Source organism: Hippichthys cyanospilos, chromosome 1, assembly GCF_059441005.1.
Source record: "Hippichthys cyanospilos isolate Australia breed blue-spotted pipefish chromosome 1, RoL_Hcya_1.0, whole genome shotgun sequence".
Taxonomy (NCBI): Eukaryota; Metazoa; Chordata; class Actinopteri; order Syngnathiformes; family Syngnathidae; genus Hippichthys; species Hippichthys cyanospilos.
The window spans coordinates 696,573-710,512 of NC_142369.1; the positions used below are offsets into that span (position 1 = coordinate 696,573).

The 13,940-nt window shown below is 47.2% G+C and overlaps 1 protein-coding gene across 3 annotated transcripts in view; it reads right to left on the minus strand.

The window, feature by feature from the left end:
* Positions 1–13,940, minus strand: part of LOC148428507 (phospholipid-transporting ATPase ABCA1) — a 63,940-nt gene that overhangs the window by 12,360 nt on the left and 37,640 nt on the right. For all 3 annotated transcript variants that reach the window (XM_088432080.1, XM_088432081.1, XM_088432086.1), the window contains exons 29-35: positions 12,708–12,847; positions 9,504–9,631; positions 6,236–6,334; positions 4,849–5,038; positions 1,964–2,058; positions 1,526–1,631; positions 774–848 (exon numbers count right to left, since the gene is read on the minus strand). In XM_088432080.1, coding sequence (XP_088288206.1) covers positions 774–848; positions 1,526–1,631; positions 1,964–2,058; positions 4,849–5,038; positions 6,236–6,334; positions 9,504–9,631; positions 12,708–12,847 — 833 coding nt within the window. The remainder of the gene's footprint in view (positions 1–773; positions 849–1,525; positions 1,632–1,963; positions 2,059–4,848; positions 5,039–6,235; positions 6,335–9,503; positions 9,632–12,707; positions 12,848–13,940) is intronic.

Sequence of the window (13,940 nt, forward strand, 5' to 3'; positions counted from 1 at the left end):
GAAGCTGTTGCGATTCTGTGAGCCCGTGTGGCGCTCGGGGTGCAAAGAGACGGGGGGAAAAAAAGAGAGAATGGATCAAAGACAAAAGGCGGAGGGAGCGGGCGCCCCGCTGATGCCACCACGCTAATTAGGAGCGTGCGGCGCTTGGAGTGTCGGCTACAAACGCTCGCTGGATGGCTTTTGTCGGCTCGCTCGCTCGCTCGCTCTTTCTCTCGCGCTCTTGCGTGCACGTACGCGCACGCTTGCAAAAATTCTCTTACGCAGGCATACTGTATACACACACGCACAGCTACTTTTGCGCGCATACAAATACACTCATGCACAACCACACACACACACGTTTGCAAAAATGTGCACATGCATACTGTATATAATATATAAGGACACACAACAGCTACTTTTGGGTACACACACGCACAAAAGCTTGCAATTTCTCACACATGCATGCACACGCGCTTGGAAGAATTCACTCTCGTATTTACATGCATGCACACAAATAAGTATGCACACACCTGTGCACACACAGTTACTTTTTCATGCACACACACACAAACTCTTGCAAATCTTCACAAATTGTGTGCACCAACACACATGCGCACACACACATTTACTTTTGTATGCACACACACTCGCAAGCAGTTGCTCTCTTTTTTTACACACCTACACTTATACATTATACACGCATAAACACACAGACGTACGCACACACCTGGAAAACCTCTGTCACACGCGCACACCCCTACACCGTCTCCGTTTCACACGCGGACAAGTACCTTGAGATTGCGTTTGGTCCCCAGCTTCTTGAGCAGCGTCTCGGCCGCGCGGAGGAGCTCATCCGTCGCGTTGGCCTAATGAAGACGAGACAAAACGGAACTTAATTGGACACACTCGGCAAACTCGGCGGCGAGGAAGCGCCACGGGGCGGCGGCGCGGCCGGGTTCAAAATGACCCGGCCTCCGTTTGGGGCCCGGCGGGGAAGGAGTGGAGGGGAAATGACAGATTGGCCATTTCCGCCACCGCCGCGACGCCACGCTGTTCCGAGCCGGTCGCGGGACAGAAGCGGCCGCGTGCGATTTAAATGCAAATGGACGTCCTCCCGTCGGAGCTCGAATTGATCATCGGGCTCACGGAGAGAGCGGATGTGGCGCCGAGTGAAGAGGCCGCCCGGAAAAGTGCGGGGTGCCTTTGCGAACATTTCTCAAAACGCTGCTTTAGAAACCATTCTAATGATCATTTTTGAGATGCGTTAATAGGATTTATGACATTGATTTTCCTGCGATTTTTGCAACATTCCATTGCGCGGCGGTCAAACTATGTCAGCAAACTGAAAAGTCTTGACTTGTGTTTCACCTCAAAACACTAGGTGGTGATAGAGACCAGTTAACGGCTGTATCTTAAAGTGTCATCGTCACCTCACAGGCTACAAAGGCAGACCGTACCATTTGGGGATTTTTGGGGTGTTTTTAACAGCAACTTGCAACAAAATGAAAGCTCCGTGCGGCGATTCCGGACATTTTTATCTTACCCGGGAGTAATTGAAGATGTCCTTCAGATTTTGAAACACGGCTTGGATTCCCGCCTCATCCAGGCGGACTTGAGAGTTGACGGCTCCAACCGAAATGCCGCCGTACCTTTTTCAAAGAAATTTGAAAGAAAACAAACACTGCAAATAGCGCCGGACCAAACGAGAGAAAAAGATTAGGCAAATTCCTGTGTTTTAAGACTGCTGGGGTAAGAATGATTTTCTTGCCGAGAAATCTTCATTCAAGACTTTTGTCCGATTTATTTGGTCATTTAAGCAACGAGCGCCAAGCAGTAGAGTTAAGTCAACATCATTCCAATTCATCTTTTATTGCAATGACGGGAAAATGGGCTGTAAATGTTGAAAACGATACTCATGAGAAAGTCTGTTTTCATGATGAGACTTGTTGTGGCTATCATTTCCAAAATTTGGAGTTATTACCTGGTTTTGCCGGCCCGCTTGAAAGTCTTAACCAGGAAGTCGCTCATATTCCGTCCCGTTAGATCCAGGAGCGTGTCGCTTGTGTTCTGGATCCTCTGAAAAAGCAAACAAAACAAAAAAGGTAAAAGCAATAAATTCATAAGAGTCAATGAAGCTGGACTGGAAGGGGGAAAAAAAAGCCGTCTGATGTCAAGGGAGCCTAATTAGATGCGAATAAATGGCTACATTGAAGCCTCCAATTAGGAAGAGAGCGGGCCGCGCCGATCGGCCACGCTGCTTGAACCCACGCGCGTTTACAGACTCCTGTCACCCTACTAATTAACTACGCCGGCCGGCCGGCCGGCCGGGCGCCGTCGTTGCCTTTTCCCGTTTTACGGCCGCCGCGCTCGGCCCGCGACCGAGACGCCACAAATGTTAAGGCCTTCCCGTTTGATGGCAAGCGGGCACGTTTTCGGCGCCGACCGGGATTGAATACGAAGAATTAGAAGTGACCTATTTGGAGAGATGTGTAAAAAGGACCCAAAGGAAGGAATCTCTACCTTTTCTGCTGCTTCATGGGCATGAATCAGATATGTCCGTTTCAAACAATTTCTTCTGACATAAGTGACTTTTTTCAATAGTAATACAATCAATCCGAAACAAAAGCTGGGCAATACATCTAATTCTTTTGATTCTTTTGTCGTTTTAAAACTCGACAAATCGAAAATGGAGCAAAACCGGTAAGATTTCGCACGCGTGTCGGAACGTGTCTCGGCGCGAGCCGGCCCCTTCGTTTGTGTCCGCTTTAGAGGACGTTGGTTTTTGGTCCGTATCTTTACGGCGTTCCCATTTGCTGTTTCGCCGAGACAAAGGTGGACGCCAACGAACAGGCTTGGTCTCAAGAGGCTATGGTCCAAAAGTACTCTTGCCAGAGTACAATTCGCCGCTCCGGCCGCAGGCTTCGATCGGCGCCGAACGGCGGGGGACCTCTTGTGGAGCTATTTTCAAATCGCTTCTGGAACGTTCCCGAGTCGCTAAGATGCCACTTTGGTAGCTCGCGGAACGGCGGCGGCCAAGCGGCAGGGCTCTCATCCGTCAGGAGAAGAAGATGTCGCGTGACGAGACAAAGACGAAAAAGGCGAGCGGCCATCTGCTTGGGCGATCGGGCGACGGAGCGACCCGGGCTTATCTGTGAACAAACACGCAGGCGAATGCGGCGCGCCTCTAATTATATTGGCCGGGCTCCATATGACGACATCTGTTGTTACAAAACAGCTCGGCGCTTTGCATTCAGCTCGCGGAAAGTTGCAGGTGTGTGAGGAAAACGCAAAAAATAAATAAATAAACAGCGCTGAGCGGTAATCAAATCTTCTGGAAGCAGATAAGCCTTTTTTTTTTTTTTTTTTTTTGCATAGCCAGGTCGCTCCAAGGCAAAATTCAAATGTTATCTGCGCAAGGGAAAGAAAAGCCTTTAACATTTAAACATGTTGTGTTGGGCTCGGCGGTCAAGAGTTCTTCCGCAGATAAGCTTTGTCTCTTGCGTTGGCCAAATTGCTTCCAGACGACAGCAGTTTACCCAAGCGCGAAGCGCCGGGCGCGCCGTCGCTCACCTTTGGGATTTCAATAACGTTTTGTCCCGGCTGCGGTGCGCAGATGGAGGCGTGGCTCCATGGGGGGGGGCGGGGGCTAAGCTATTGTGACGTGACATGCTATTCACCAAGCCGGCAAATAATTCATACGTCAATTGTCGGAGCGTTTTTCTGCAGTCGGTTTGGAAAAAAAGGGGTTGGTTTTCAAAAACAATGATTCCTTCAATTTGAGGATTTTCTAATAGTTCTCCTTTAGATTATACGCATACGTACACTCGCCTTCTTCATATCACTGGACCAGAACCTAATAAATCATATTTTGGTAAATTTCACCTATTTCCTCAAAAATGACTATTGGGTCTGTGCGCACTTTTCGATTTGAAGTGTTGTAAACGGCTCGCTGTTTTCCGCGACGCATCGCTGGCGGTCGAAGAGACCCCGCATTTTTGAGGACTCCTTCAAAAAACGGATTTCGGAGATTCGAGGAATTTGTCTGACACATGCCATAAATTATTCGTGGTTTAGGGCATAGTCTGGCTAGTCTATCTTTTTAATCCCGGCTGCCATTTTGAAAGGGGGAAAGCGTAAAACGGTTGACAGGCAAGGACAAAAAAGTGGAACGCATTATTGGTTTGTTCAGTCATAATAAAATAAAGAGGGTCTCAAGCGTAGACCTCCGCCTTAATTGGAGTCGAAAAAAGCCCCGCAGAGAACTTCGCCCAAACGACGAGGCCGGACTCGGCTCAGCAATTTGCAAATAAATTCTGTCTCCGGCTCTTCATCTAGGACGGCAGAGTCAATACCTGGCAATTGATGGTGGGCTTAGCGCCGCCTGCCATTTCCATGGAAACGATGATTTCACACCTCCCGCGGTGTCTGCGCTTTTTTTTTGTCTTCACTCGAGTTTCTCAAGGACGCCGCAGCGAGGACGGGCAGGATTAAAGGAGCCAGCGAAGAAGCGGGCACGCTCTGGCATGATTTATTCAACGGGGGAAGCTTTTTGAAAAAAGTGGGATGGGGGGGGGGGGGGGGGGGGTCAAAGGTAATACATCCTGCTGATGTGCTTGGCTTTGCGTGGGTGGTCTGTCACTCAAGTACATTCAGTCAAGCCCACTCCGCTCCCCCTAATCTATTCCTCCATATTGATCGTCTGGGGGGAGGGGGGGTAGCTAAGGCCTTCCATCAATTGGATTATTAGTCAGGGCGGAGCCCACCGAGACGCACCAGACATTGTTTTGGAGTATTTTCACGATTATTCCGGCCGTAAAATTGCGGCATCGCCCGATGTGACAAACCATGACCCTCGAGTCAACCTACCTGAGGAGGCGGGAGCCCCCCCGCGGCGGGCGGACAGTCGGGCAGCACGATTTGCCGTCGAGGAGTGCTGCACTGGCAGGACGGCGACGGGTTGGACATGCTCCAGTTGCCCTCCAGGAAGATGTCGGCCACCGACTGGTCCACGGACGGCGTCAGCCAATGGGAGAGGCGGGACACGCAAGGTAACCCCCTGCGGGGAAATTGCCAAATCCACCACTTTTTTGGGAACATTTCAATATTGGAAGGAGTTCTTTGGTTGGCTTGCAAAACGCGAGACGAGTTTGATGGCGAGCGGCCAGGATCGACATACCATCTCCCGATTTCGCTAATTTATGCCAATAAAGTTGTGCGGTTGTGTCTCGTACGGTTTGGAATTTCAAATTACGCAGAGGTGTTACTAACGGGAAAATACCATGACCGTGAACTTCGCACGATAAGCCGCAGCGGTGTATATGCTGCAGCGGCATAAATTGAGCCCCAAAAATATCCATTTTTGTCATTGGTAAGCCACGCCGGACATGGATAAGTGACACCTTGAATCCATTCGCACGTTTGCTATGCGGGTGTACTGCCACCCGGTGGCTGCTAAAAATAATGCGGATAAGCGGCTGGGCTCAAACCATGAGAAAAAAAGTTGTGGCTTGTATTCCGAAATTTACAGTAGTGAGTTTCCCCCTATTGTCATTTAACATAAAACCCAAAGAATTCAAACGAATTTCAAAGAAAGAATTTGCACACGTGGATTTCAATGCAGAGAAGCCTGCTTTTATGTTCGTTACCTGTGTTAGTTGGTAGCTCAAGATGCTTTTATTGCTTATATTTACCCAGACACGGCTGCGCACGCACTTCCGTGTTATTGCAAAATGCCCATGAATATTCATTTCGGCTCATTTTCTTCCACATCATTCTGGCAGCGTTTTGGCCAAGGGATGGCACGCTCCTGCCACTGTTCTAACTACAGTAAGTAGCGGTGCCGTGTTTTCGCCTTGGTCGTGTTTGCCACCCTCTGGGTGAAATTTCGGCTCCCTTGTGTGTTCTTTCTACACTTTCCCTTTGATGTCAAATGCCTTTGAAGTACATTTCAAAGGATTGGATGAAATACTGCACAAAGGTTCAAAAGAAGTTACTTTTCTCAACAAGTAATGAGTAACTATAATTAACTAACATTCCCACCAACGATAAACGTTATGATCCACCGTAGTTCATTTCTTTCTGCAGCGTTTTGGCTTTGCAATCAATTCCCGGTTTATTGGCTCATTATTTTCCCATCGCCGATGCCGGAGGCGAGCGAGGCTTTTTACAGCTGTTGCCGCCACAGAGCCACGTTCGCCTCGGATATTATATGTCAGCGTATAACATCGATGCGGCGGGGGAACCGCACACTCACCCGATTGGGTCGCCATCCATGCAACGTGTTCCAAAGCCGGGATCGTTCACCAGGGTTTCCACTACTTCTGACATCTGGGCGTTTCCTGGTGCGTCGTTACTACAAAAGAATGCGCGTGCAGTCAAGAAGACGTTCAAAGAAGGACTTTTCCACGCTTTCTGTGGGTACCTTTTTGAATTGCAGGGCTCTATCTACGCTAACTTTTGCACTCGGTAGCATTTGCGCTCTCGATATTTGCAGTCGTTGGCATGGCACACTTTTTTTGGGGAGGCGCAGCACGACCGTATTTGCTGATATACGGTCATCTCGATTTGCAGACGCTTATTTCACGTAACGTAAAAGGGGTGACAGTGGCTCAAAAGGATATTTGGAAGAATACCGGCAACAAATAGAGGTTATAAAAATACCAATTATTTTAAATACATTTAAAAGTATACACTGAAAAACAGGTTTTGCTTTTGTGTAAACTTGATTTGGTTCAACGCAGAGGGCTAAGCTCTTAGTCCTCCACTGCAGTATTTCCTGATCAGGGGTAACTTCGGCACAATGCAGGGGTATGTAGAAACTCATTTTAGCTCAGGTTACTAATGAAAATGAAATAAGACTACATACTACGGCTCTAAATATTATTCTTGTTTGGTGCTTATTTGAAGTGCCCAGTTTTTTGTGGTAAATGTCAGAATAATTCGACATTGCAAAGGAAGGTTTATTCCTTTTTTTAAATTCATTGACATACTAACCATTAGGGTTGTCGCAGCCATGTACGTTCGAGATAAAACTTGGGAGTCACGCCGCTTGATCGGATGAGGTTTTCACCAGCGCACATTTTGAATTTAGACGCATTTATGGGTGAATCGGTCACGGTGTTGAGCCCTGGGTTACGGCCAGCCATCAAATCTACTGTACCTACGGATCCTTCTGTGAAATAGCATGTTTTATAGTGGGAATAATATCCAAGATGGAGTTGAAGAAGAATTTACTGTAGTTACCTCCTGATTTCCTCTGGGACTTTGTTCCAAAGGCAGTAAGTTTAGGGTCTTGTCAACAATAAAATGTGAATCTGGGGTAATTGAGTCTTGGTGGCAAAGGAGTCTAGGTCTTGAAGCCATAAAACCTCTGAGTAAGAGGACTTTCGGTTTTGTCTGGCGACCGCCCAGGCTGATGAGCACGTCTTCATCGGTATTATCTTTCGGAGCGACCTCAGGATGGAACAGGAGATTGGGCGCAGCGCATGCTGCGTTGCGGACATCCAATCGTTCCGTCGCGGTGAAAAACGAGCCGAGCCGAAAGGCGAAGCTCTCCATTTACCCGTCTAATTTCCTGCACTCGCCTATAGTCGCGAGCTGTGGGTCGCGACCGAAAGAACGAGATCGCAAGCGGCGGGGATGAGTTTCTTCGGCGGGGTGTCCGGGCTTTCCCACAGAGAAAGGGCGAGAGGCTCGGTCATCGGGGAGGGGCTCAGCATGGAGCTGCTGCTCCTCCGCCTCGAGAGGAGCCGGTTGAGGTGCTTCGGGCATCTTGTTTGCCACCCTGGTGAGGTGTGGGCACGTCCCACAGACCCATGTCTCTCAGCTGGCCTTGGAGCGCCAGGGGATCCTCCCGGATGAGCTGGACAAAGTGGCCGGGGAGAGAGAAGTCTGCGCTTCCCCGCTCAAGCTGCTGCCCCCGCGACCCGGCCCCAGAATACAGCGGCGGAAGATGGATGGATGGACGGATGATTGGCAACCTTTGGGTCATGACTCGGAAAAATGCCTCCGAGCAGCAGTTGTCTCCTGGTTAGTAATTTTAAGAATGATGATTTTGTCCAATCGAAGCTCTTTCTGCCATAAGACATGGGTGCACCTGGACTTTCGCGTGTTCCAGAACGATCTGAGTTCCTCGGGGATTCGTAGCAAAGGAGTCCAATCGAAGGTATCGTCGCCATAAAACAGCAGTACTTCAAAGAATTGAATTTTTCTCTGTTAATCCTTCAAGGAAATCCATCAACCGCCCATCCGTCATGATGGAAAAGCTCATTATGCAAAAAAAAAAATCATTGTCCCTCGCGCTGGCTCAAGAGCACACGAGCTAAGCACATAGCGCAGGTCCATAAAGACCGCGGATATGGCCCTCGGCCAACAATGACCACAAGCAAGTCGGCCGCGTGGATTATTATAGTGCTCATTGTCTCATTTGGAAGCATCTCCATGAAGGTCGTACGGCCGTTTCCTTAGCCACTAGTGAGCGTAATCGAAGTGGTCCTGTTGTAAAAATGGATTATGTGCAGCCATCTGTTCTGCAATTAACAATGGCTGGGTTACCACAGTGTTCCGAGGTAATAAAAAGCCGACTCGGGCATTGCGCATATACGCGGAAAAGGCGGAACTAATGAATCCGGGCGGCAAGCGAGAGCCCAGCTTTTAGAGGGAAGCTTTGGGAAAGCGCGCGCGGGGCTAACGGACTCGCGGAGGCTAGCTGGGTTCGCGACCTCTTCCTTCATAATCACTCATCGGCGTGAGGTAAACGGGACGGTTTATGAGGCACGCCTCCGCGGAGGGACGCGGCGCGTGTACTCGCTTTTAAGTGGGCACTTTCAAGGTCGCTCGCGCGAAAAGACAATATTCGCTAATCGGTCGGAGCGAAGGTCGATCAAATGTAGTTTGAAAATTACAACTACGGAAAAAGTCATCGTGATTAGCGGGCTGCATTACCGTGCAGAATATAAAAAGAGGAAGTTCATCAGGAGAAAAAAAAAAGTTTGTTCGAACTATATGTGAGTAATACCGTGATTATTTTTGAAAAAACCGACATGAAGAAACGCTTTGGAAGTGGAAGAACATGGCTGGCACAGGTCGCCGAGCGTAAACGCGGACGTCGAGGAGCGGCCCGTGTTTCTCACGTGGCGACTTGCGGGCGCAACGTAATGGAACGGAAGCAGGCCTTTCTGTTTCAGACAGCTAAAATTGCATCGCGGAATATGAGCGAGGGCCGTCGTTAATTGTGTTAAGGTAACGTCGGGGGAAATAAAATAGCTGAAGGCTTGGCGAGATGATCTCTTAGATAAGAACTTATTCTTTTAAACAAGTGATTGGCACTGGGTAATGTCTAAATCCTCCGGGGCTGCGCCCCGGAGACGGCTGAGCAATGAGGCGGTGGCGATACGCTGATCCGGTCCTCGAAGGATTACGCGCTTACAGTGTTGGAACTGCCGACCGATTGAGATGTCAACAAAAGTCTCCCGGGGCCTCGTCGCCGACGGCCAGATTGCTGGAAAGGAAAGCGCGGTTACCTGAAGAAAGTGGTCTGAGGTAAACCATACATCCAGGGTTGCAGTTCCAGACTGGGATATTCGGAGAACGGAGGAACGATGAGCGAGAAGATCAGGGAGAGGCATACGAAAAGAGCGGGCAACACCACCTGAAACGGCACAACGATTTCGCTGTTTGGTGGTGCCGAACGGCCAGGATCCCAACAGTCCAACCCAGCAGGAAATCGGGGCTGGACCGGTAACAGAAAGGGCCGCGCCTTCCATTTTTTTCTTTCGCGGCTTTGTCGCCGCTCTTTTGCTCTTTTTCTGTTTTCTGGGGGCGCCGGAAAGACTGCTATGAAAACGCAACAAAACCATGACACTCTGGGCTAATTTTCTGGTCTGGATAAATCACATACTTGGCAAATGGAAAAAAAAAAGATTGGCGGGATTCTCATGTTTAGGAATTCTGACTCAAAATTCTGAGCATAACGTCAGGATCGGAAGCTGGAAGTCCGAATTCTGACTTTAGTCAGAGTTGTCAGAACAGCGAGAAGTCTGACTTCATGCTCAGAATACTCATTACACTTTCAGGCAGAGTTCGTGACTTTTCCAGAATTCCGAATTTTAAGTCGGAAATCTGAGAATAAAGTCCAATTTATGACTTTAAAGTGAAAATTTTGAGTTTGAAGTGACAATTCTGGGAATAACATGGAAATAAAATGAGAATGATATTTTAAAATCGGTAGCTCTAAAGCCAGAACTCTCATTGACTTTGAACATTCTAACTTCATTCACAGAAATGCGAATATTCAGAATTCTCATTTTAAAGTCAGAATTCTGAGATTTTTTTTTCCCCCACCGGCCCTATTCCTGTTCCCTACTTTCTCCTGTCTTGCCACTGGACTGGGAATTTGTTTTTCCCCTGCGCTAAGCTACTTGCAAACTTGCATAGCATCAAATCTTGAGAGAGAATAATTTGCTGCATTAGGGTGCCTGATCATGAATTTCTCGTATTCTTTTCGAGTCCGTTTTTTTGTTTCTTACGTAAAAAAAAAATCCAATTCTCTCAGACGTAATTCGTTTTTCCTCGTTCCATTGTTAAGAACCGGCTTAAAGGTCAGATATCTTTAAAGCTTAATCACTTGTATGTTTGGGGGAGTCGGCGGGGGGGGGGGGGGGGGGGGGGGGGGGGGGGGCGAGTGTATGCATGATTAATTGGCCCGGCGCGCAAGTTTGCAAATTTCCTCCGATGGAAATTCGAAAACTCACGCCGCCGCCGCCGAGCAGCAAGATAAAGAGGCAGCGATGAGACTGAAAAGCTTAATGACAGACGCTCCTCTCGCTCTTTCTCTATCTTCTCCGCTTCGTTCTCTCTTGTTCTCCCTTATTCTCTTATTTGACGGTAATTGCAGGTGACAGCTGGTACTTCTCCTATTGAGAGCGTAGCGAAAAACAAAGTCATTAAGGCTTCGTAAAAGCCAAAGCACTCGCCATGAACAATGCATGAGTTTATCGGGGATTTCAAGACGAGGGGGGACGGGCCGGACCCGGAATGGCTCGGAACACGGAAACGGATTCGTTTTATGACGCGGCTCATCACGCTCCGGTGTATTTCCGAGATGATTGTGCGACTTTGCCGGCGGGGATGCGGCCGGTCGCCAACTCGTGCGGGACACCGAGCGCCGATTTTGTGTTTCGGGGGCCGTGACGTCTCGCGATCCAAAGATAAAAATGACTGACAAAATGCTGACAAAAGGAGTTTTTCGCCAAACGAAAGCATTTAGAAGTCGCGGTGTTCCTCAGAGGTCTGTCTTAGAACCATTTCTACTCGGTTTTCAGACCTGAAAGGTCACTATGTTTGTGTGGCGTCAGGTCTCATCATGGAACAAGACCGAGCTCCAGTGTACTTCAGGGATCTGTATCAGAACCGGGGTTTCATCTTCCTATACTTTACAAGTCAAATCACCATTTTTCACTTTTATGTAGCTGGTACCATACATTTACAAGCTGTTCTCCACCCAAAACATCCTTTCAGCAAACTTGCTTTTTGATATACTTTTGAGGCATTTGCTAAAAATGCTCCTCATACCCCATTATTACTTTGGAATGAAATCTTCAGATGGCAGCTGTCGGAATTAATGACGTCTGATGCCTTTCCGCACTTTTCATAACATTTTAAATAATTGGTGTACCTTGGTAACCGCTCCTCGTGAAATGAATTGTGACGCTTTGGAAATGCGCACTGTTTATTGGTTTTGACTTTAGAAATTATAGAGAAGAGAAACAATACAGAGGTCCACTTAATGGGCTAATTGCGGCCTGTCATCTGTGCAATTATGGCGTGGTTGTACTTAATATGCGACTAATGAAAACACATGATTAGCATGCGACGTGAAAGGAAAAAAAAAAGTTTGCCTTTGGAACGTCAATCACAGACACGAAGTAGGCGGGATCGCGGTCGGCTCGGAGAGACAATGACCGTATGAAGGCACTGCCACGGATGACATGGCCGCATCCACTATTACGGCTCATTTCCGATTCGACAAACGATTGACCGCTTAGATGACTCCATTTTCCCATCCTTTAAAATGCACGTACACGGGCCTTCAAAAAAAACGATCATCTCAATTGATATTGTATGTCGAGTGTTGCTTTATTGATACCGTTGCATTGTAGTGTTCCTCGCTATGAAGCCGTTTGCCTTTAGTGGCCTCGCTCTCTCACTTTTTTTTTCAACAACATGAACGCATGTTGTGTTCTGCGTCCCGATTGGCTAAAGCATCAATCTCCTTCATGCCGTGACTCTATATGTATACAGTATATAGAATATTTTTCGGACTGTAAGCCGCACCTTTTTTCTCATGATGTGAGCCCTGTGGCTTATAGACCAATGCGCCATCTCTCACGGTTTTTTTTTTTTTTTTTGCTTGCCTCCAGGAGAGAATACATAAAGCAAATGTGTGTATCTGTTTCAAACATGCAGTATTTCAATCGTAAAAATTACCTATGAAATGAATATATATATATATATATATATATATATATATATATATATATATATATATATATATATATATATATATATATATATATATATACACGTGAAAGAAACTATGTGCACAAATACTATGACAGAGTGATTTTAAAGGGGTCGTATCTTCCATGCAACACACACAAGATCCTCCCAAGAATCCCTCTTCCATTCCCCTTCATTTCATCAAGATGACAGACGGAGGCCATTACCTGGGCAATGAGTCCCTTGCGGCTCCTCCGGGCGTGGTGGAAGCGCTTGACGAAGAGAGCCCAAAACTGCCTCCCGATCAGCTCCCGCCCGCCGATGACCGTCGAGCCCTTCCCGCCGACACCGCCGTTCCTCTGTAAAACTGACGTGGACACGGACCCCCGCAGGCTTGTTTATCATGCCCGCCATGACAAGCGCGAGCCGCTCAGTTACGCTGTCAAAAGTACCACCTGCTCCCTCTACAATACAGTGTGTGCGTGGCTTCGCGATTATTTTGTCATCACTTTTGGACTTTTTTTTTTTTTTTTAAGGACGAGCTCCACAAAACACAGCGTTTAAAAAGTTCAACTAATTTCTTGAAGTTTGACGCGTTACATACAAAAAGGACATGTTAAATTTCTGATGACAATGAACATTTCCTTCCAACGTCCCCAGTTGATAGGAGTTATCTACCGAGAGTTTTTGTATTTATTTATAACGTGTAACGTATTTCTTCTTTTTCATGATTAATATTATTGTCAATTATCGTCATCACATCTGACAAAAACAATTATATCTGGAGATTTAACACAATTGGAAGAATTTAGTAGCAAATGGATGCCTCAGAGCTCTGTCTTAGAACCAGTGCAGCGCTAGAGGGTGAGTTTTCTGGAAATTTGACCCAATGCAGTATTCTTAGACCTTTTGCAAAAGTTTTTTTTCAATTTGAACGACATATTTAACTAATAAAGATACAATTGATCTGAATGCTAACTTTTAAACAATGTGTTTTGTTGTGGATGATATGATAAAGAGTAACTAAAGGATGCATCTCCATCCCACACTGAGGTGTTGTGCCGCACTGGGCACACCGCTGAAAATTTTACCGCGAGACACCCTATTGCTGTTACTCAGTTTTGAGTCTTTAATACAGTTCATTAGTGTCCTCCGTTGTGTCCATTTTGTCTGAGCAGGACAGCAAAGTAATTTGCAACGTCTTCGGAAAGGCCAGGATGTCCTCTACCGAGCACTATGGGACCTAGCAGGGTAGTTTAAACGAGTCAAAATATGTTGACCGAAAACAAATGTCCACTACAGTGAACACAAATGAATAAACTGGGTCTGGTCAAGTATTCATTGACGCTTGTGTCAAGGGTTGTTGATTTGCTTTTTCTTAGCATAGCAACTGCTAGTACGTTAGTCAAATAATCATTAGCTACTTTGCCGTTCTGATTGCTGATTTCCTTTGTTTTAGC